Raw genomic sequence first — 23,427 nt, 5'->3', positions numbered from 1 at the left:
AGTTTGCAGGTTCAGTCAAAGACAGTATAACAGCATTTAGTATCGTGATAAAAAACCTGCTCAAAAAAGAATTTTGCGCGCTCTCAAAACGCCTGCACACCTGTTAGTATTCTCTCTCCGGTCCTACAAATTGAGCTTCCTAAAGGGGTGCTTTCTTTCATTTGATTCACAACTGCTCTAAAGAGACAGAACACTTCAATTTTGAGTTCAGCCAACGATTGGCACAACTCAAAGTTGCTAATTGTGAAAGTTACCAAGAATTTGGGCAACCCTTGGCACCATTCATTGCACAAGTTAAACAACATGCTAAATTGTGAAAGTTACCAAGAATTTGGATAGCAAAACACTGTATGCTTAAATAAGGAAACTATCCACCCATAATGTCTTATTTGCTACAAGTTATATCTCAAAGTCTACTCTAATCAAACTTATAAAACAAAACATAAAAATCAAATGCCTACAGATCTTTGAAAATACTCTTTATCTGCCATCAAATAGATAGCTTATGCTATTCACTCACCAAAGAAGCATTCACATCATTTAAGAATGTCATCTTCCAGTTAAGTGGAGGGACAGATTGTCCCTCAAAACTGAAGCAGACTTGTCGACAGATTCACAGACCTCTTGCCCGTATCCCGGGTCATGGTGATGAGATGATAGAGGCAACTCATCCAAGACATCATCGTCCATGTCAATAACAATGTTGTGAAGAATGCAGCATACAAGGATAAACCTTGGTAGCTTGTGCTTGTCAGGTCTCCACATCATTCCATGAATCATTTTCCAGACTTCTTTCAGCCTAGCTAAGGCCCTCTGTGCCACGATACGAGTTGCTAAATGCCTCTTATTGAACTCAGCTTTAGATTCTGAAAGTTCTTTGCCTTGATAAGGAGTTAAAAGCCAAGGTAGCAAGGCATAACCAGAATCACCAACTATATATTCCCGTAGTTCTGTTTCTTCAGATAGCTTCATCTTGTTTCCATTCAACCTCTCTCCTTTCTCGCAGAGTTTAAATAAGGTTGAGCTCTGAAGCACTGAATTCTCGTTCAGCTTTCCTGGCAATCCTGTGACAACATCACGGAACCTCATATCAGGGTCAACAACTGCTTGCAGGACCATGCTGTGGTTCTTATTTTGATCAAGCCATACGTCAGCTGTTTGCTCGGAGGAAGATAACATCATTGTGATGTGTGTAGCATCAATTGCACCACAACAGTTTGGAAGTCCTTGAATTTTTTCAAACTTGGACTTTATCTCTGTCATATCCTCCTCTGTTGAAGGCCACCGTATGTGGTGAAGCCCCTTTTCCTCAATAGCCTCTATAAAGCGCCAAGTTACTTGAGACACTGTCGAGTGGTGTGCACCAAACGAGTCGCCCACTGAAATTAGAGAATTACCTGAGCTCAGCCTCCTCATAGCTAACGCTACTTGCTCATGCAAAGACATGGGCTTGCCACTTGAAAACACATAGTGGGCTGATTTTGCCTGCATGTGCACCTCTGCAAGGGAACATATGTAGTCGAAAGTTCTTCTAGACATCTTGAAAACAGATTGGAACTCATCCAAACCCTTTGACGGAGAAACATTTCCTACAGAAAAAAGATAAATTTATCAACTACAGTAATCAAATTTCAAGCTGCAAGACCATACAGTTCACTTGCAATCAATCACAATCATGAAACGAGAGTCACAATACTTGGACGGGATGTCAATTTAACTCCGCCAAATATGTACTTAAAGCAATTTATGACTCAGTGGAACGAGCAGCCAATGGACCTTGCTACTAATTCGGGGGTGGAGGTGGGGAGTGTTACAGGTGAGCATCAAAGAAAAGATACTAGAGATTACAAATTGTCAAGTACAAGAATTTAGGTTGATTAAGAAAGCAAGTTAAAATAAGTAAAGTAATTGTATTTTCTGTTATTACAACTGTCATGCAAATATATACCTGAAAAAGACTTTAAAAAGTGAAAATCACATAGTTGAGTACTTGTAACAGCAACATGTTCAAATTAAGCAACATTGCACAGTAACTCGTATTGACTTCAGGCGGAATCCTCATTTTGGCTGAATAGGCTGGTGGTTATAAGGGATCACTTGGTAGGATGTATTAGAAAATCAAATACATACATTAGTTATGACGTTATTAATCTTTTGTTTGGTATGATTTTCAGTCTACGTATAACTAATACACGCCCTATTCAGTATTTTAGGGTGTACATTACTAATACATAGAAAATCATGGTATTAGTAATACAAGGGCTATTAATACATGGATAAGCATGGTTAAAGACAAAAAAGCCCTTAATACACCAAACCAAATAATGGATTAGAATAATTCCGGCATTACTAATACACTCTATTTCAGTACTATTCTTATACACTCTACCAAACGACCATTAATAGTTTGAAACTATAATACTTTCACTGCTTGACACGAAATAATTAATAAAATTAGTTCTTCTTGCATAAGGGATCAAGAAAGTTTGATTCTTACTAGTAATCCCTTGAAATATAGCAAACAGGCTTCGGAAAGCTCTTCAAGTTCTTCGGTACGATTTAGTTAGGCAAGTAAAAAGGGTAGATTCCTAAAGCTTCCATTATGGATCAAACTGTTAATCATTTATCAAGGGAATCATAAAATCGATCAACAGATCCACTTCATATGGATATTTTCTGTGAACTTGGATATTTTCGTGCTCTTGTTCATGAATGTGTTCCACAAGAAACATACATATTATGTTTCTTCTTGACTTAGAAAAAGCAAAGTATTCAACAAGGTACAGTCGAAATTGTAGGCCAATGCCATTTCCCACATTAGTTAATAGACGTTCAGAGATCGGAAGCTAGTTCTTCAGAACTTCATAACTAATTTAAATGAACAGGGGATTTCTACCTCTACCTTGCTTTGATATATTTGAGTGAAGCAACATATGAAAAAACAAGACAATAAAAGAACACCAATAATCAAGGAACAAAAGATTAACAAGGAACAATAAATACTATTCTCTTGATCATTTTTTTTTTCAACTTCTGTTTTCTTTTGCTTTCCAATTCTCTCTGTGACTAGGAACACCTTTTTTGTAAATAGTTCTTTTTCTTTGCTCAATTTTTAACTTAAGGAACAGAGAACCATTTATCGCTTAACACTGGAAAAGAGCAAAACAGAATACTATTCAAGATATTGCGACTTTCGTATTTCTTGATTAGATTAATTGTTTAATTAAGAACCAATATAAAAAATATATCTCCTTTCACTGTATAAATTAAACCCTCCATCCTACTCACCTCTACTGATAGTATGGAAAACAAGGGGTTTTCACAAAGTCTATTACTTTGCCGCAAGTCTATCACCTCCTACACTGTTAGGTTTGTAATTTGAGCTTCATATTTGTACTTCTCATGTAGTTTAGAACAAAATATAATTGTTTCCTTTGCTGTCAAATATGGGACACCATCTTATGGCAGTTCAAGCTACAAAATAACCAAATAGGATGACTAATTGTGCCCTCAAGCATAAGAGAGGCACCAATGGACATGCAGAGGAAATACACAAAAACAAGCAAACGCCCTTCATAAATAGTGATACTGTAATAGTATTTTTCCAAAAGAATTACTCCCTTTCTCCCAATTTAAGTGTCTTACTTTCCTTTTTGGCCTGTCCTAAAAAGTGCACCTCTTTCTATATTTAGTATGTTTTCCAATTCCAGCATTCTAAAGTTTAATACCACAAGATTAAAAGGACTACACACATCTTTAATTTATTAAGACCACAAGATTCAAAAGTCTCCCTTTATTTCTTAAACTCCGTACCTAGTCAAACAAAGACACTTAAATTGGGATGGAATGAGTATTTAGTAGCATATTCATGGGGTTCGAAGACCTCCAAGATTCTGTTGATTACTTGTAAATGTAATAGTTACTGGCATTACTCGTACATATACATATTTTTACTCACACATATGTTTGTTTATAAATTTGGAGAGCTTCTAAACCCAACACAAAGGTTCGTAATCATTTTTAGAAAAAAAAAAACTATTGCTATTATCTTTTATGGATAAAGATGGGCTCCTTATGTATGTGAGTGGTGCACCGGTGCAGGTATGAAGGAGGACCTAGGAAACCTAAGGCATACTTTACTGCTCACCAGTGATCCTATGGAGTAGATGAAGGGTGTGTTTGGTATCTTGGAAAATGTTTTTCAAAAAAACAAGTGGGTTTCTTACCTATTTTCTTGTGTTCGGTACATAAGTAGAAAATATTATCCTAAAAACATTTGTATATAATCTACAAAATACCATGGAAGGTGGAAGTGGGGTAGCGGGTGGAGTGGTGGGGATGGGGGTGAAGATGAAGTGTACTGTTGGAGGGTGGGGAAGACACAATCAAATATTGTCACTTGTCGAATTTGTTTCCCTACTTCCTTTAGAGAAGTCATTTTCCTCATTTTTAAGAAACTTGTTTTCCTAGAAAAAACATTTTCCAATTTTTTTGACCAATTGGAAAACATTTTCTGGACCATACCGAACACACCCGAAGAAGTTATTATCAGAAATCAATGCTACCAAAAACACAGTGATATTGATTCTCTGTCAACTTTTTGCACCAAGCAACTTGTGGTCTATCAACAATTACTTATGCCACTAGACTTGAAATAGACAAAGATATACTTGCTGAAAGAGCTAAGAGGCATTTCCAAATTGGTCTTTTCCTCTAATTCTTTCCCATTCAAAGAAACTAAGCTAGAATATGTTATTGTCTACCCCTAACTGAACATCTCATTTACAGATTCAACAGCTTTATAACTCTAAATCTACTTGAATATCATCATTAATCCATGTGGAAAACAAAGACATAAGCACCATAGTAGATTCTAGTAATATCTCTATATGATAACCTTTATACGAAGAGTGACAGCAGAAAAAATGGCATTTACTGCAGCAAATCCTTAATATCATCTATTGCCTGGTAAAATAATTTGCATATATATGCTTCAGCTACATCTCCACAGTAAGAACGAGTAGAGAAACCTCTGTGGGCACTGGCCTTTGCTTGGGAAAATCCATTAATTCTCCTCTCAATCACCATTCACAGCTTAGTACAGAAAATGCCTCATAAATTTCATACTTCCCAACTATGTTGCTCGGGACTCTCCTAAAATGTAGTCGCGCCTGTGTCAGATCCTCCAAAAATGCAATCCTTTTGGAGGATCCAACACGCACCCAGTGGCATTTCTGAAGAGTCCAAGCAACATAGCTTTCCAAAACTATCAAATATTAATTGATCTTTAGAGAAGTCATATATGCTCAACATTCGTGGCAAGGACCAATTTTTGAAAAGCTAAATGTAAACTGATCTACCACAGTTAGTTGTTTTTATGCAAGTACTTCTAGAGTACAAAATCGTCAAGTATGAGGAGCTTAAACTAACTAAAAATTATCCTCACAGCACATAATGGTAGGAGCTAGAACATTTGTGGAATCAACTTATAAATCTATCTGAGTTCCATTCTCATTTCACTAAAAACTCCACCGATTCTAACTCATTCAAAATTTGAAACATCCAGGCCTAATGGCTTCACCGAAAACTGTTTTATGTGCAAGGCATTCACAAGTACCATTTCTTCAACAACTGAGAGGAAAAAATCTAGCCTAACAAGAGGACCACCACACTAATCCACTGAAAGTGAGAAAAGTAATATCATTCTCTAAAGACAGGAATACTTGAACCATTTAATCTGCTCGGTTAACTGACAGACTGCATCTTAGTTCAAAGTAAGAAACTGATGGCAAACAAAGGATGTTCTTAACTTTCATTTTCTCAGCTTATTTATCATTAAGTTGAACTTTTGGACAACCTTGCCAGACTTGAATAGCTCCTTTGGTCTGAGTACTTCAGCAAAATGTGTCCCTTAGATACATCCTTCATCGAATTTGATATATCCTAACCCAATCTCTTGACCATGCCAGGTTCACTGAGTTTCACTGAGTTCTTGGCTTCAATGTAGAATGGAAACTTAAAATCCATGTGACAACTTACAAAGTAGATGCCAAACTAGAAACTGCTAAAAGGGAATGAATAAGAACTTTTGGCCATACTTTATCATTTTTTCTTCAAAAAAATGAGAAAACAATTTCCTCTTACAGCCTTTAACACAAAACATGATTTTCAACCAGCATGGGGAAGAACCAGAGAAGTAGACACATTTACAAGAATATGCTAGCCAAGATAGGATGTTAAAGAGAAAGACAATGATATTTTGGCCATCAATTATCACCAATTATCAGTAGATGTTAGCCAAAGATGACAGATGCAAAATTTATGGGCAGATGAATCTCTCATCAAGATCTCAAGCCAGCTAAATATTGTAAATGGTTCTCTAAGGGAAGACAGATGAAGTAAAGATGAGAAGATTGGTTATAATTTGGACGAGGCAACAAAAAGCTGTTTTCCTTTGTAGCATTACGGGGATGGAAAGGTAAGGAATCAAGAAGCTTCTTTGGAAGTATTCGTGCACATGGAACTTGGTCAATAGGTGGAAAACCACAGGTAGGCTTCCTGAAGGTATAGACAGAAATTGCATGTCAGTAACTGCTCAAGCAGATAGAAATTCTAGCAGCCACTCACGCATAGAGACAAAACACTGGCAAATTTAATTTTTGGTTCTACAAGAATAATTGTTGGACAGGTGGTTCAATTTAACTATTTAAGGCCAGTTCGTACATGGCGTAGTTCCAGATTACTATAGATTGGAGGTTGCGGAGGGAACGGATTAGGCTAGGAGGTTAGTAGGTGGTAGTGAGTTGTCTTGCTATCCGTCCATACCAGTAGTCGTAGTATTGCTCCTGTAGTGTCTTGTCCTTCGATTTCTGCTACTATCTATTGTTTTTTCTTTTACTTTAATAATCATATTATTTTGTTGTACTTGTTCATAATGCTTTATTATGCTTTCACTTCTGTTTATTCTTTTTCTGGACTGTTTTTCCTTGAAACAGTGCCTCTACCTATGCGGTAGGGGTCCCCAAACTCTACTTTGTGGGACTACACTGATATGTTGTTGTTGTTGTCAAATACTGATCCTCACTGTCTAGGCAAACAACTTGGATAACTTATAATAACCTAAAAGATTTTCTCTCTTTTTTTTGTTGGCAACTTGTTTCGAATTCTCAAAACCTCCTAAGTATCTTCTCCAGCTTTTCACAGTACTTTCAGCTCTAGACTAAAAGAAACAACATATCAACCAAAAGAAAAAAAATAACTTTAGCTGTAAATCAGCAGCCCTAGGTTATCACAGTATCCTACTTCCATCATTACCAAAAAAGGGACTATCTTGAAAGCGAAGAACCAGCAATTCATAGTTGATATGCAAAACATGTTAGCATTTCCCACCTGTCCTCACATGGTAAAAGCAAAAGGATCCTGAGTAAAAGTTGTATGGTAAAACATACCATTGAAACAAAGCAACCTTCATTGAAAAAAGAACGACACAGCGTATAATATGAATTTAAACAAAACTCTCCTCTCTAACTTGGAATTTGAAGCAATGTGCATCCTACCTGCACTTGCACAGTGCTCACATTGTTGATTAAACACATGAAGATCTTCAAATGCTATTTTTAATAGAAACGGAAAAAAATAAATCATTATATTCCTCTGAACTCCTGTTAGCAGTCCTATCAAAGAACACATTGTCAGGTCTAAGCTCATCTCAAATGGCAGTCTATCTTAAGTCTATCTCAAACAAGTACACTGCATATACTCCTAATCCATACTACCTTAATCAGAAAAAGAAGGAACTTCAGCGAAAAATAGGAAAATCAAGAGGCCAACACCAGTAAGAACTTATACTCCAGGCCTTGTAAAACCATCAAACACATTTCCAAATTCGAATCATTATTGTTACAAGTGCATAATAATTTAGCCAATTCTGCCTTTTTTTTTTCCTCTTACACATTTGGTAACTTAATGAATCAGTGAATTAGGTCAACCATAGCATTCGAAACTCGTAAACAAATGCAAATTAGGGATCTTTAGTTCAAAATTCACAGCACATTGATAGAACAGAAACATGTAACATCAATTAGAGGTAACGAAAAACACTAACTTAATCATCCACGAATCGAAATTCCTACAAGGAATGATAGGAAATGATCAAAGGGGAATTAAAAACCAATATTCAATACTTCAAAAAACAAACATATTTATTTAACACAAACATGAGAAAAGATAATAATTTTACCAGCAATTCTTTTAGATAACATCTCCCACCAATCAGCAGAACCATTCTCTGAAGACCCAGAAGCTAAAGAATCCTTTTCAACTTTCTTCTCTACCTTCCTCTTCTTTTTATGCCCTCTAACAGGACCCATCACTCAATTGAATCAAAACCCACAAATCCCACTTGCTTCAAATAACCAAAATCACAACAACTCCATTGAAATTCAAACATAACACAAACCCCATTTCTTGAAACAAAACAAAAAAAAAGATCATAATCATATTCAAGATTATAAAAACATGCAAAGCTACATATACAATAAAAACAAATAAAATTCACTCACCCCATTTTTTGATGCCATTGTTGTGTGCTTTTGTTGAGTGGTATTCTTGAAATGTTTCAAAGCATGCAAAGTGCATAAGAAAGTGTTTATGGTGTGGGTTTTGGCATAAAAAGAGTATAGACACTATAGAACAAGAAAAGATAGGAAAAATGCTTTAGGAGAAATTAATGTAACAACAAAAGAGAGAGTATTTGGTTTAGTTGTTTCCTTAAAAAGACAATGTGACAGACATGAAAATCGGTGGAAACTGTCTTTACAATGGTCAATACTCATAGATTTCAGAGAGGAAAAAAAAAAGACAGGGGGAGAAACTTTAGCGTAAATTGGATTCGAAGGAGAAAAAAAAGGGCTAAAGGTTTAAGTCAAGTTGTCGATATTACCAATTTGTAACAATTCTTTGCTAGATCCATAATCTAGATTAAGGGGTAATTTAGAGAGAAATGCTATTGTAGATTTTATTTGGTATAATACATAAACGTATTTCTTTAATTTGATGTCACTCGACATCTATGTCTTCCAACTATGAGTAAGAAGTAGATTCCTTAAACTATCATAAAGTTGAAAAGTAGACACACGTGTCCTACATGACAACGTGATTTTCTATGTAGGGCACGTGCATCTCGCGCGAGTTATCAGGTAGGACGTATGTGTCTACTTGTTCAACTTTGTAACATTTCAAGTGTTTATTTGTGTATCCAAAATTGAACGAGAAGTTAAATGACATTATGTCTTTTCATTTTAGTTTCTCATTTATTTTTTGTTGAATTATAAATGAATAAAAAATATTTATATAATTTAATAGGTATTAGAATCAGAGTCAATTAGAGGTGTGAGTCACCATTAATATTGACTCATATATCGTCAAATAATGCTCAAGATTTTCTTTATGTAATCCCTTTTTTTCTTCTTGTTGGTTGATATTTCGTACATGTTCAAATACCAATATCACAAATCAATAAAATATTTTTATATGATTGACTTGGGCAAAAAGAATTTGTTTGTGATGAGGGAATATGGGATACTAAAATAAATAAATTTATTAGCTTGAGATTGTAAAATGTGATAGATTCACGTAATTTAAATGATTTTTAAATATCATAAAATTTGGTTTTTAGAGGGTATTAGGTTAAGAAGCATATTTGAGATTGTATACTAGAATGTGAAAAGTATTTTGTACATGAATTGATGACTCATTTTTTTTAAGTAATGAAGAAGAGGACAAACATGTGTCACTAAAAGACTTTACTAAAACAAGAATGCATTATCATGAACGTAGAAAAGTAGAATTGGCAATTTGATCAAATCATAGTACAAATCATGACAATAGTTAAAATTGACAATTATCTCACAATTTCTTCATGTGAGATTTGTTGGAAAGAGGATCAGGTTAACTCTAAAATAGGGATATTTTGAGCATTCTATTAATTATAAACCACTATTATAATAGAATAACTTGTATGCTCAAAAAAAAGTTGGATCTCTCAAATTAAATTTATCAAAAAGAACATTTTTAGCGGATTTATGTCTAGGGTTGATGGTGAACTAACTTGTTTTGGGTAAAACATATTAGTAATATGATAATATTCTAGTTGTATCTACACATATATGACCTGCTATCAGAAAAAGAATTGTAATATGATTGGCTCGGGGAAAAAAGAACTTGATCATGACGAAGGAACTTATTAGTTATGAAAGTAAATTATAAACGTTTTAACTTAAATAGTATAATAAAACAATTCATAATCAAACGATTTTCAAGTATTACAATTTTTTGCTATAGAGAATATTAGGCCAAGAGATATATTTGAGATTGTATATTAGTAATTGTAGATTAGTACATATGTTAAAATATCTTGTACATGAAGCGATGACTCACTTTTTTAAGTAATGAAAAAGAGAACAAATATGTGGCACTGAAACACTCTACTAAGACAAAGATCCACCATCAAAAGCTAGCATAGAAGAAGTAGAATGAATAGTAGATCAAATTCTAATATAAATCGTATCTGATAATAATGGTCAAAATTGACAGTTCTTTTATAATTTCTTCATCTAAGATTTGTTTGGAAAATGATCATATTGACTCCGTACGTGATAAAATATTTTAAGCATTCTTTTGATTATATATATGTTTCAATAGAAATACTTATATGCTAAGAAAACTTCTAGATATCTCTAGATAAATGCATTAAAGAACAAATTTTAGTAGATGTTATTGTTCGGGTTGGTGGTAAACTTGTTTTGGGAAAAAACATATTAATAATATATGACCAGTTGTACCTAATTGGTTGTATACATGTGACTTAACTTGTTATTATATAAAAAAGAATTGCGATATTAGTCAACCTTAGACTCCTCATTATTGAATCTATTCATCCATGAAAAGTAAGAAAGTTTCCATACTAGTCAATTTAACATGGAAAATAGGGTTGAACTTTTTTCCTCCGATGTCTAATTTTGAATTAAGGCTCAAATAATTTGAATTCATGTAGAATAATATCACTTTAAGGGAATAAACTTTCTCTACTAAATATAATCTCATTTTCAGGACTTAAATCAAAGATATTTAGAATACTTATCATCCCATCAAATATATAAAGTTGCGATAAGACATAGAAACACATTTAAACTATAATAAATTACTAATTACACTTAAATTTTATGGGAGACCTAGCACCACACCCACCTCAAACTTTTTTGTTTGTATATTTACCCTCACATGACCTTACTTTCTCGTATTAAATATTTTATTTTATTTTACCCTTTTAGACTCAAATTAACTGGACCTCATCATCTTTCTCAAGTCTCAACATTTTATGGGCGATTGAATTGACACTTTATTATTTGTAGTATATACTTTAATATAATATAAATTTTTTTATCCTTTTTATAGTTAAAATATTATTTGCATCTAATATAAATAAAACGCATGAACTTATTTTATTTGTTTTAATATGTTCCATGCAAAATGCTTAGGCTTAACTTTATTCCTTATGTTGAATCATTGATTAGCTAGTTTAAAGAAATGTTGAAAATGAAAAGAAAAAAAGGTAAATAATACTAAAGAAATAAGTTCGAGGTAAATAGTATAGGAAAAAATGTTTGAAAATATATAATAGAAGAACTATATTATGTAAATATGAAGGACCAGTGAATATTATAGTATTGACTTATTATAACCAACTAATTTCATATTATTATTAATTCAAGTGGCAGATTCAAAACAAAAAAAAAGTCTTAGTTTGGTCAAACTTTGAAAGGTTAAAACTTAAAAAGCCTTTATTCTTTTAAAGAAATATTTATTTTAGCAAATGGATGTGTTTTGACTAAAATTTTGGTGAAACTAATAAGTACTTAGAAGTAGTAGTTTTATAATTAACTATATCAAAAAAATTATATTTACCACAGAATTAATAGTAACTATCTCTTTTATAACAGCAACTAGTCTTTTATTCTCAATCAAAATTCTTGATTTGAGCTTCTGAGAATGAATTCTTTTTTTTTTGTTGAAAAATGAAAATACTATTTTCATAATGAGCGAATATGAATTTAACTGAGTTACAATATAGATAAGGACAAATGTAACCTTTCGATTACGGATTCATCTGAACTCGATCATAACATTTGACATGGATATATATGTAAAAATCTACAAAAATTATCAAAAAATATCAGATTTGAACTCATAATTTAATAGTAAAATAAATATAGTGCTAAAAATCTTAAAAGTTGAATTCAGTAAATATAAATTTTTAAGCCGATTCTAAATATAAATATGGAGCACAGAATGAATAAAAAAAAACTAGCATTTCGATTTTCCTTAAGTTTATCTTCCATATTATTTTGTGGATAAAGTGGAGTAGTTGGTTGAGGAAAAGACAAGGGTTTCCTGTTCTTATATATGTGTAGTTCCATGTCTAGTATTTCTTCTTGGATTTTAAACATTTAAATCTTTTAAAAAATAATCATGAAGTTTAAAATTGATAAAAATTTATTTCATTTGTAATATTAGAGTGAAACAATGTTTCCTCCTAGTATCATGAGTGAATTAATGTTAATTTTTTTTTATTAGATATCAAGAATAAAATGATGTTAAAAGGACTATTTCACTTATATTGCCTTATGATAAGATATATTTTCTCTATCTCACAATTAATAGTCTAAAATTTTGCTATTTGTCAATTTCATCCTACATAGCTTTAGACGTTAGGGTAGTAAAATTTCAAGGGCCACCTTGTTTGGTTGCCCTTATTTAACATGTGTCTGTTTTTTAAAAAATATTTTAACGGCTACTTGGTATTAGATAATTTTAAATGAAATTTTAGTTGTTGTACAATAATAACTTTTTTAATTTGAAATATGATATTTTGAAGAAGTGGGTTTTAAACTTTAAATATAAAAAATGAGTTCAAATCAAACGAATTTTGGAATAAATAACAAATTACTATTATTATAAAATGGATTTGTTCATTTATTGTTGTTAGGATAAATTGAGGAAAAAACATAGTTTTTACGATATATGAAATTTTTGAACTTACGCTTTAAAATTTGAGCTTAGGTGTAATACACTTGAATGTTGAATCATGTTAAAAATCTTATTTTGGGCAAAAAAAAGTATTGGTCTCCACAACCTCATTAAAAAATGTCTAAAGTTTGGTCTTGTAAAGGTCGTAATTTCAGTAAAAACAAATGTCTGCTTGGCAAGTTAGGTAAAACTAGTGTAAGAAAATATCTAAAGTTTAGTTTTATCAAATCCATAACTCATTCAAAAATGTCTGAAATTGACCTGACAAGTCATATCAAACTTCAAGCGAAAATATCCAATGTTTGATCTTGAGAATGCCACACTTTAGACAAAAATAAAATAAAATTGAAGTTCAATGAAAATTTTCAACTTTTATCGCATACATCTAAAGTTATTCTCCGTCTAGATAAACTTGAAGACAAAAAAAAACGAGCACAAGTTAAAAGAGGCCTAAAACTAGACTTCAGCTCTATCATTAGGCCCAGTCCAGATATTGTCTATTTAAAATTCACCAAAAATAGGATGCTCATTGGGCTTAAGTGAGGCACGTATAGTTATGTATATGGGCTGAAGCTTGTTTGTTGGATTTTTGCAAACTTTTCAACTAAGTTGAGAAATTCGTAGGCAAACTATGCGAACTTCACTAATTTAGGGACTAATTACATAACTTTTTTGTGTGTTTTCAAATTTATCATTCACGTCAGACTTCGATCCTAGATACATGAATCTAGCACGTACAGATACACGTCAAATATATGAGATCAAAATTAAGTGTAATTTGTTCTAAATATATTGTATCCAAGCGTATTTGCATGTATCTGAGATATACTAACTCTCTCACTTGCCTCTCTCCTATATCACTCACCTCTCTCCTATCTCACTTGCCTCTCTCACCTCCTCTCTTCCTATATGTATTTATATTTTAGAATGTATCTAGAATGGATACATGTATCTAGTGTGATTCACATGTATATGAGACTCTCGCTCGCCTCCCTACTATATTGCTCGTGTCTCTCTTCTCTCCCTATATAACTATATCTCAAAATGCATCTACTAGCAAAGATACATGTATCTAGTTGTTGACTTAAAATCTAATATGAAATTATTAATCAGTGAAATAATATAAAATTATTTCGAATGGTAAAGGGAATAAATAAACATTGTAGAAATATTTAGTAATAAATTAATTTTTCCAAATTTGTACGGTTGAAAATTGTGTGCAACAATTTTAACACAAAAGAGCTCATTCTTTCTTGTGAAGTAAGAAGATGGGGAGAATCTTGCTGCATCGATATAAGACAATGTTGACAAGGTTGAGCTATATGGCTTTTAATTAATACTTTTTATAGTAATAATATAATATCCAATTTCTGACCTGAATTTCCACTTATTTATAAGTCATATTTGTCGCTGTTTACGAGTTTTTATTCTATTTTTTTAAAAGAAGCTAAAGGTCAACACAACTGTTTTTCTAGATTAAACAATTCATAGGTCTTCCAATCGATGCTGAGGCTATGTAGAAAAGTTTTTTTTTTTTTTTATTACTTCTAGATGGTAGAAAAGGTCAACATAATATCAAGGAATTTGACAAAGTCATATATATATATATATATATATGTTCGCAAATTAAGGTCTCAACTGCCAAATGTATAAGCCAAAATGATGGAAGAAAACTCTTAATGAAACAAGTAAACACAATGATCCAATATGCAAAGAGACAAGCAATATAATCTAGCAATACATAACTTGGAAAAAGGTAGGAGGTAAGAAGGAGAATATAGTAGTTGGTCAGAGGCGGAGCTAAGAACCTAGCTAAAGATTTGACAAAATTCAATAATATTTATCGAATTTCCTAGTTGCGTTTTAAAAATAATGTATTAAATATAATATTTTGTCCCAAACACATAAACTGTATTGAAATTCTTAATAGGAAGCAGCAGAGGGCAGTACTCTTGCTTTCTTTTCTCAATGTAGTAGTGTTGGAACTTAGTGTCACAAGACGTGCCGTGATTTGCAAGTCAATTAATGCGGTATATCTTGTCTTATGATTCTTTCTAGTTTCTATTATTACTCAAATCAATTATGATTTCTCTCTTTTTTCTGGTCTTTTCTTTGAGCTCATGTGTGCGTAAATCTTAACCCTCGTGTGGCTGAAGTAAAAGTATTATAAAGTAGTTTGTAAAAAGAAAATAATAGGAATGAAGAAGTCAACACAAAATGCTAAATGGAGTAGTAAAATAGGAATAATAATATTACAAGAAACTCTCAAAGTAACACTACGACTACTAGTATGGAGCAATAAACGAGGTAACTCTCAGCTACTTACCTAATCCTTTACTCTAATATGTGTCCTCCATAACCTCTTATCTAAGATGATGTCCTCTGTAAACTGAAGTTGTGTCATGTCTTGACTAATCACTTCTACTCCTCCTATAACCAACAAACTCTCATGAAGATCCGTGCATTTCCTCTTCACATGTCCAAATCATCTTAGTCTCACTTTCCGTATCTTGACAAATTAGCTAGTCATAATAGATTATCAAAATTATATTAACTTCGAGTGAATTGACAACAGATTAACAATGAAATTTATAGCTAATTCCATTGTATTTACAACCTACCATGGAGATCAGAACTAGAGGAGATTGTTTTGGTGAATGCTTCTGATCATCCTCTAAACTACTGTTGCTTAATTTAGCTCTATATCTAGAGTTGGGGTGTAACCACTAGCCTTTTGCTACCATGTTGGCTACTGCTACTACTAGAAATACTAGCCCCACTGCTACCGCAAGACAAGTCAGTGCTGCTTCCTAATTCCTTTCTGCTGGATTGATTCTTTGGCCTTCTTGGAATGCATTTTGCTCTCACCCCTTCTATCTCCTTCTCCCTTATTTCCAACTTTGCACTCCTGCAAACCAAAAACAACCCGAGTATAGTTAATTTAATTCACAAAATAACAACAACAAAGAATCCTGTATAATTATACAAGTGGGGTCTGGGAACGATATGATACATGCAAACCTTCATCCCTACCTTTGTGGGGTAGAGACACTGTTTTGATAAGATAGCGTAGTGGATACAATACAAAATGCAGCAACAAATAGTAGTACACATCGAAGAATAAGAAAGCAGTTAAAATAGCTAACTAGCCTAGCTATAGGTAGCTAGAAGGATTCTAAATGCACTTGACGACATTTTCAAGGAGTCTAAGCAACATAGATAAACAGTAAGACAGCAATAATGCTTTAATACTAGTATATTAAAAATTTTCTTCTTTCTGCAGAACTGTGCTGTGAAAAATCTAGATATGGATTTTCTGAAAGATTACATCAAGTTATTAATGTTGATCAATTAATTAGGTACTAGTTGTAAACTTTGTAAGGCAATTTGACTATGACATAGTACCAATACCCCTATGGCCTATACTAAGTTACAAGAGGAAATTGTACTTTTCAATCATGAAAACAGGACAAAATATTTTCACATACTACTGCTACCAATCACTGCTGAATTGCCTTTTATGTAAGTTATTATAGACGTGTAATGCTATATCAACTTGATTTCCAGCTATTTTTTGTTGCTATGGAAAATAATAAATGCTCAATCACCTAGAACCAGAAATTGCAGAACCTCTTTAAATGATATTCCTGAAAAATTACTGTCTTGAATACTCCATTGTTTTCCTATGTCAGGGTAGATTAATTAAATAACCACATGAAAATGTCTTCCTTCCATACATCCAGAGGATTTGGAAAATGACATTTACAAATCTCTTATATGTAAAAATGAACTCGTAAAAAAAGAAATGAAACTAAAAACAAGTTTGTAAAACATTACAAAACCATCTCTCCCTCGGATAACTCATAGTGGACATGATAAGGCAATAATGAGATTTAGTATCTATCATATATAGGGCAATTTCCTAGCAAAGTGGATTTGAATGAACTCCTTATTCCCTTAACTCTACCCCGATAACAACTACGTAATAATTCCTTTGTGAAATGAGTTGAAATTTGAATAGATATTCATATTTGTCAAATTTTTATCTGATTAAGTTGAACTTTTGTGCGTTGCGATTTCAGGATTGTTCATAGTAAACAATCTTCTATAACATGTTAAGTTCTACTATATGTGTATATATTTATCATCGTCAACATTTATGACTTAATTTTAGGCAACACGACAATTTTTTTTTTGTTTGAATGAAACAAACATTATTGAGAAAATCACTCCAAGCAAAGTCAGGCACAATATTTTGGACTTAAGCAAAGTATTAGTCATCATATATATATAGAAACAGTTTGACACGAAGCAAAGTATCATCATTGAAGTCGTTCGGTAGAATGTATTAGAAAAAATAATATGCGGAGTTATACTCACCGATCTGCATTAAATGATGAAGATCTTTTCAGAGCTGGATATTCGTCCTTGTTTGTCTCTATCAAGCTTCCGCTGAAGTACTCTTTATCTTCTAGCTTTGTGATTCCGTGATGCTCCACCGTAGTAATCTCAGCACCTTTCTCCACCGAATTCAATCCCGGCCCACGTGGCACCCTGGATTTGTAATGTGAAATCAATGAAAGCCCATGATCTTTTCCATAACCACCGGGCCCACAGTCCTTGAACGACATTGACCCACACGATAATAATTGCATCAACACGGAAGATCCTCTGCTCTTTCCATTTGATTGATTATTAGCAGCCGTTTGATCTTCATTGACAGTTTCTGGCCGTACGATTACCCTCCCGTCGGCTTTCATCAACGTTTCAAGTGTTTCCGGGCTTGAATCAGACGGCGGAGGTGAAATCTCGCCTCTGCTAAGTTCTGTTGACTGGCTTTGAGTTTGCTCGATACTCTGGTAATCTTCTTCTTCTTCGGCAATTCCGATTTCTCTTCGCCGGCGACGGCGTTCGTCGGTCTGAGTTGAAGCATCGGCGGCGGCTTTTCCTGAGGATTCGTTACTGGACGACTCTGCTTTGTAGACTCTGTATTCGTGAAAGTCGGCAGAACACCAGGACTGGTTGCGACGCCGTGAAACTGCCGGAAATTCGTGATCTTCGCTGAGTTTTCTCACTTCCGGCACCTGATTTTTGGAAGTGGAAAATTCTACTTCTTCTTCCGATTGAGATGTCAGCATTGTTTCACCATCAACAAGTTCTGATCCTTTGAGAACGTACTCTTGGCCGTGTGCTGGATATATAAAATCATGCTCCGCCAAATCGTGCCATACAAATCCATTTCTGTAGCTTCTGCATTGCAGAAAAAATCAACTTCAGTTCCACAATAACAAAGCACGAGGATTTCCAGGAGTTCACTCGTCTTAGTACTACTTTCATTTAAATACTCTTAACTTTTAAGTTCTAATGAGATCCGTTACATTAGTGCTAATATCATTGCATTCACTCTATAACACATATTTGAAAAATAAGGAGTAGCAAAAAAATGAACTAATTCACCTTTTGGCAGACCAGGAATAAAGGGAAGCCATGCCTTTTCCCCTGAGAAAATTCAAGCGGTTGATCACATCTGAAAACAAGAGAATGACAATCAAAATCAATTGCTAATCGTGAAAATTCAATTTATAACCAAATTCCATCTGGAGATCTTAGATACGAAGTAAATTATCTTGCCAAAGTGTGTACCTCTAAGATAAAGTCCGTCAGGGGAAGAAAGTGGAACTTCCATGAAATGAGGATGTTCAAGTTGTCCATTTCTAGTGAGATAATAAACAACAGGCACTTTGCGTTCAGATTTGAGCTTGTGATTTGGATTTTCAATCCAAACTTTGTTACGTTCAGGACTAGTTTCTCTATCTTTCCATTTTTGGTGCATTTGAAGGTCCTTTGCTCTAACAGATCTCGACGAAACCGCCATTGTTTTTAGAAGAAGATGGGAGTGTGTGTGTGTATAAAGGGCGTTCAGATGAAGGGAATGTTTTACGAGGCTAAATGCTTGGAATTATGTCAAGTGTGAGAATAGTTGAAATATAGAAGAGTGAATGCCGGGGGGATTAATACAAAGAGAGGGAGCAGAGATTTCAAAATAGGATGCGGCAGACAACAGCTATATGACAAATTTCACTCGTCTTATTTTTTATTTTCTTTACCTCTTCTACTCTATTATTTTCTTCTCTTTTACGATTTTAATTCATCTTAATCTAGTATTTATTTAGATGGTGCTGATTAAAAAATTTCATATTAAAATTACTTTCAGCTTCTTTTCTAGTTTCGTTGATTTTATCAGGAAATTCAAAATTATATGATGATCGACGGATATGTTGACGCGATGGTACTAGTTGTGATGATAGATAGTAGAAATTATCCTTCAATAATAGCAAGAAATTGATGCTTTATTTTAGTATTCAAATGGATTTACATGTATTTGACTCTCACTCATCCCTCTTCCTTTTGTATATGTATTTCAAAATGTATTTTGTGTGATTCGCATGTATCTGGATACGTAGACTCCCTCACTCGTCTCTCTCTATGAATATGTATTTCAAAGTGTATCTAGTAGAAAAAATGCATGCATATGTGAAATCTGGTATGAAATTGTTCATTATTAGAGAGACAACATGTAAAAAAAATTCAAGCAATAAGGAGAATTTGTAAATATGATAGGAATATTTATGTAATTAAATAGTTTTTCCACATCTTATTATCTTTTCGATCCATTTTGCTTGTCATAATTTGACTATATTATTCTTATTTATTATTTCTTCCAATTTAATACTTATGTCTTTTGTACCACATTAATATCTTTTTATATTTATGACTAAGGGTAAAAGTGTAAACAATTAATTATACTTGATTTTTTTTTTCAAAATAATAATTATTTTGGAACATTTAATTATTTTTAGTAAGGACGACAAGTATAACAAAAATAGGTGGGAGAAAGTAGAATTTCTACCACTCTTTACATTTTTCTTTTTGGTTTCTGATTATATTTCTCTGGTCATTTTCTTCAACCTCTCTCTATGGTTTTCGTTCGGTATTTTTAAAGTTAGAGTTCGATAATTTCATAATTGATAATTAAAAATATATATCAAATATCAAAGTTTTAAATTTTGATTCAATTTGATAATTTAATTTTATGATTTATGTCCACCCTGAATTTCTAGTATACATTTCTAGTTCACTTTCGATACATAAAGTATTTTTGAGTTGCGCAGTTTGATTTTTATAATATTTAGTTCGTTTGAATTCTTCTTGATTCTTGTCGGAGTGAATTCAAATTAATTCAAAAAGAGTTGACTTAACACTTCTGTGATACTTCACCAAACATTGACTAAATCAATCCTACAATGATTATTATGTTACTTATTAAAAACATTTTTTTCTCAAAAGTAATTGAATAAAGTAACTTACTTTGCCCAAATGTTTGGAAATTTTCGTATTAATATTAAAAATATACTTTATGTCCATCTATTTCAATTTACGTGACACATTTTTTTTTTAAATTAGTTAGTCTTAAAAAGAATGATACATTTATATATCTAGTAACAATTTAACTTTAAAATGTCTATTTTACTTTTAATGAGATGATTTATAGATCCACAAACAATTATGACTTATTTTATACCATAAATTTTAAAAAGTTTTTTTAAAAAAAATCTTGAACATTTCGTATCAAATTAAACAATATCACGTAAATTGAAATGGACGGATGGAGGTGGTGCCGTCCATCAAATATATATCGAATCAATTTTCCAAACTAAAAATAAACATGAAGCCAATCAGTTTTTGAGGAGACGATTTGACAAGGCAGATCTTTTGTTAATTTGGACAAGAATGTACCAGATTATCTACAGCTTGACGTTACCGTATCTTTACCGTATTTGCAACTTTTTGTTTTTCGTTGTTCAATATCTTGAAGTTAGACTAATTTGAATTCGCATAAGGTAATATCCCATTCGGAGGGATGCGCTCTCTACCAAAAGAATTTTCATACCTAAGGCCCTTGTATATAAATATTATATTTTTTAGAAGATACATCTTTTATATACGTCCAAACACCTACTAAGTAGATATGATTAGGGTTGAAATTAATTTGAGGGGCTTGAACATATTTTAGATCAGATTGAAATTGAAAATATTGTTGGGACACGATTTTGATGTTTTATACGATGAAAACATAGAGATCAATAGCGCAATCGCGAAGAGTGATGTCAAGTTAAGCAAGCAAAGAGGGCTTTGTCGTAACACGATCATAACCTAAGTCAAGGCGATCAAGCTCCACAGGGCAAGACGGATTTGGCTTTATATGAATGTGGTGTAGTTAGTGTGATTCCAAACTACTTAGTACATTGTAGATGTATCGTAAACGTAAATCTTTCGAGCAAATCATATATAAAAGACTCAACATCGAGATGATTTCATTTTAAAATTTAAGACTGTTTAGAGGAGATTTTGAGTTGGTCGGAATTGAATAGTCAATATATACTTCATGTATAGTTCAATTATATTTAGCTTTTTGGGTGTATCATAATGTATATCAGTGTATAATTACTCATGTATAGGTGAGTTATATTTAGTTTTTTGAGTGTATCATAATGTATAGTTAGTGTATATTTTCTATGACTCTTCGCTATATATATATTAAAGATTCGTTCGATCAATATAAATAATATATCAAGAACTTAATAAACAAAAATAATCGTAATTCAGAACCCATAAATTAAAATTTTTGGTTCCACCGGTGTTAATAGCAGGATCATATTCATTTGGTTGTGACATGTTATTAATACCAGAATTATATGTTCATTTGGTCTAGCGATCTATTTGTAAGGACCAATTGTTTGTTCTAAAATTCTTATTGCTAATTTCAATCTAAACATAAAAATATGATTGCAAAGTTGGAACCATTTGTCAGTTTGTCAACATTTAATAAATCTTGAGTGCTGACCTTTCATCCCTAGGGTAAAAGGAACATATCTCTCTGTATTGAAAAGTGCTCCATCTTGTTATCAACAAAATTCCAAATATTTTAGGTATGGGTCTTAGGAAGCATCATTTTTATTATAAATCTTTTTTTACTTTATACTCTTTCCAATTCATATTAATTGAATTTTTAAGGTGTTTCACACCTTCAAGAAAAGTAGATTAAGACATAAATTGAACATAGTTTTCAATTTTTACCCTTATTAATTATTGTCAAATTTATTGAAGTCATCACATTGAAAATCCAAATGAAGGGTAAAATTGGAAGAATATTTTAAAAATAGTCTTGAAGATTGAACAATTAAGTTAATTTGAAAAATGAAAAATGCCTCAAAAATTCAATTAATATGGAATGGACGGAGTATTAAATATGTGCCAATCATCATCATTATTATAATTACCAATAAAGATTGTGGTGGGATGAATAGGTTTTCGTCATCTTTAATTAGAGAGCTCGATTTCAAATTTTATTTAGATATGAAAAAGATCTTGTTAGGAAGAACTTCGTCGTGGTGAGAATCGGAAAATCTATTGAGGTTTTTTAAAAAATTAAAGAGTTTGATGTGTATAGATATAGTAGACGTGCAAGGTGCATATATACCACTTACGAGAAAACAGTTAACTAAACGCAAGTAACAAATTCGTCAATCTTTCCTCTATTGCCTTTCGTGTGTTCTTCGTTTCATCATTGTTCTGCATCAATACGAATATCAAATATCAAATAAGTATCAAAAAAGGTGATCATTATAATTTATAACGAGGAGGTGTATTTGATAGTCGAGAAAATAGGCAAAAAGGTCCAAATTAGGGAGTAATTCAAGGACCAATATTCACATGGGGGGGCAAGAATATACATCTTCCAGATGTTCTATATTTCCCATTCCCAAAATACACAGCAACGTGCCCTATTGTTTCTTCCATATTTGTGTTTCTCTACCCAAATATCAAATGACTATTTCCAACACATTCATGCACCGACGCTCGAACTCTGACATGTTTCAAGTGTCTCAATATATGATAAAATGTTTCTATTAGACATTTTTAATTAAAATTTTGAAAAAGTTTTTGGAATGTGTTTTCATGTGCTCATTATTCAACTTAAAATATGTCACTTTGTTTGATTGTACACATTATCGTCCATAAAACCTTGCCCTTGTTTTGATTAATGCATATGTATATAATTAAAGGATGTTATTTTATGTTATGTAGTTGACGTTTGAGAACACAAGCATGAAAGTTTCCAAAATGACTAGGGTTTGTGGGAAGAGATGATAGGATGAAATTTTGTGCGATTTGATGGAGGTTGTATATGTTTTCTAAAAATTTACGATCAAAGATAGACTTGTTTGAATCTCGAAATTTGAAATGTGTCACGTAAATTGAGATGGAGGGAGTAACCAA

The 23,427-nt window shown here is 32.6% G+C and overlaps 2 protein-coding genes across 2 annotated transcripts; both read right to left on the bottom strand.

The window, feature by feature from the left end:
• Positions 1 to 336: 336 nt before the first annotated feature.
• LOC125845479 (protein ALP1-like) lies at positions 337 to 8,882 on the bottom strand. The gene is made up of 3 exons (XM_049524991.1): positions 8,562 to 8,882; positions 8,240 to 8,465; positions 337 to 1,589 (listed from the first exon to the last, which is right to left on the bottom strand). The coding sequence occupies exons 2-3, from the start codon at positions 8,367 to 8,369 to the stop codon at positions 550 to 552; spliced, it is 1,170 nt and encodes a 389-aa protein (XP_049380948.1). The 5' UTR covers positions 8,370 to 8,465; positions 8,562 to 8,882; the 3' UTR covers positions 337 to 549.
• Positions 8,883 to 15,444: 6,562 nt separating this feature from the next.
• Positions 15,445 to 18,988, bottom strand: LOC125844560 (protein SOSEKI 5). The gene is made up of 4 exons (XM_049523870.1): positions 18,730 to 18,988; positions 18,544 to 18,613; positions 17,467 to 18,336; positions 15,445 to 15,994 (listed from the first exon to the last, which is right to left on the bottom strand). The coding sequence occupies exons 1-4, from the start codon at positions 18,959 to 18,961 to the stop codon at positions 15,793 to 15,795; spliced, it is 1,374 nt and encodes a 457-aa protein (XP_049379827.1). The 5' UTR covers positions 18,962 to 18,988; the 3' UTR covers positions 15,445 to 15,792.
• Between the last annotated feature and the right edge of the window lie 4,439 nt (positions 18,989 to 23,427).

The sequence above is a fragment of the Solanum stenotomum genome, chromosome 11 (assembly GCF_019186545.1).
Source record: "Solanum stenotomum isolate F172 chromosome 11, ASM1918654v1, whole genome shotgun sequence".
In the NCBI taxonomy this organism is placed as follows: domain Eukaryota; kingdom Viridiplantae; phylum Streptophyta; class Magnoliopsida; order Solanales; family Solanaceae; genus Solanum; species Solanum stenotomum.
The sequence above is the reverse complement of the archived record's forward strand: the minus strand, read 5'-3'. Positions and strand labels throughout refer to the sequence as shown.

Excerpts from the sequence above, each read along its gene's own strand:
- LOC125845479 (XM_049524991.1), bottom strand. The coding sequence starts at position 8,369 with ATGGGTCCTGTTAGAGGGCATAAAAAGAAGAGGAAGGTAGAGAAGAAA. Across the intron at positions 1,590-8,239 it reads GTTATCTAAAAGAATTGCTG|GAAATGTTTCTCCGTCAAAG; the intron begins GTAAAATTATTA and ends TTTTTTCTGTAG.
- LOC125844560 (XM_049523870.1), bottom strand. The coding sequence starts at position 18,961 with ATGGCGGTTTCGTCGAGATCTGTTAGAGCAAAGGACCTTCAAATGCAC. Across the intron at positions 18,614-18,729 it reads TGACGGACTTTATCTTAGAG|ATGTGATCAACCGCTTGAAT; the intron begins GTACACACTTTG and ends TCTTGTTTTCAG. Across the intron at positions 18,337-18,543 it reads TATTCCTGGTCTGCCAAAAG|AAGCTACAGAAATGGATTTG; the intron begins GTGAATTAGTTC and ends TCTGCAATGCAG.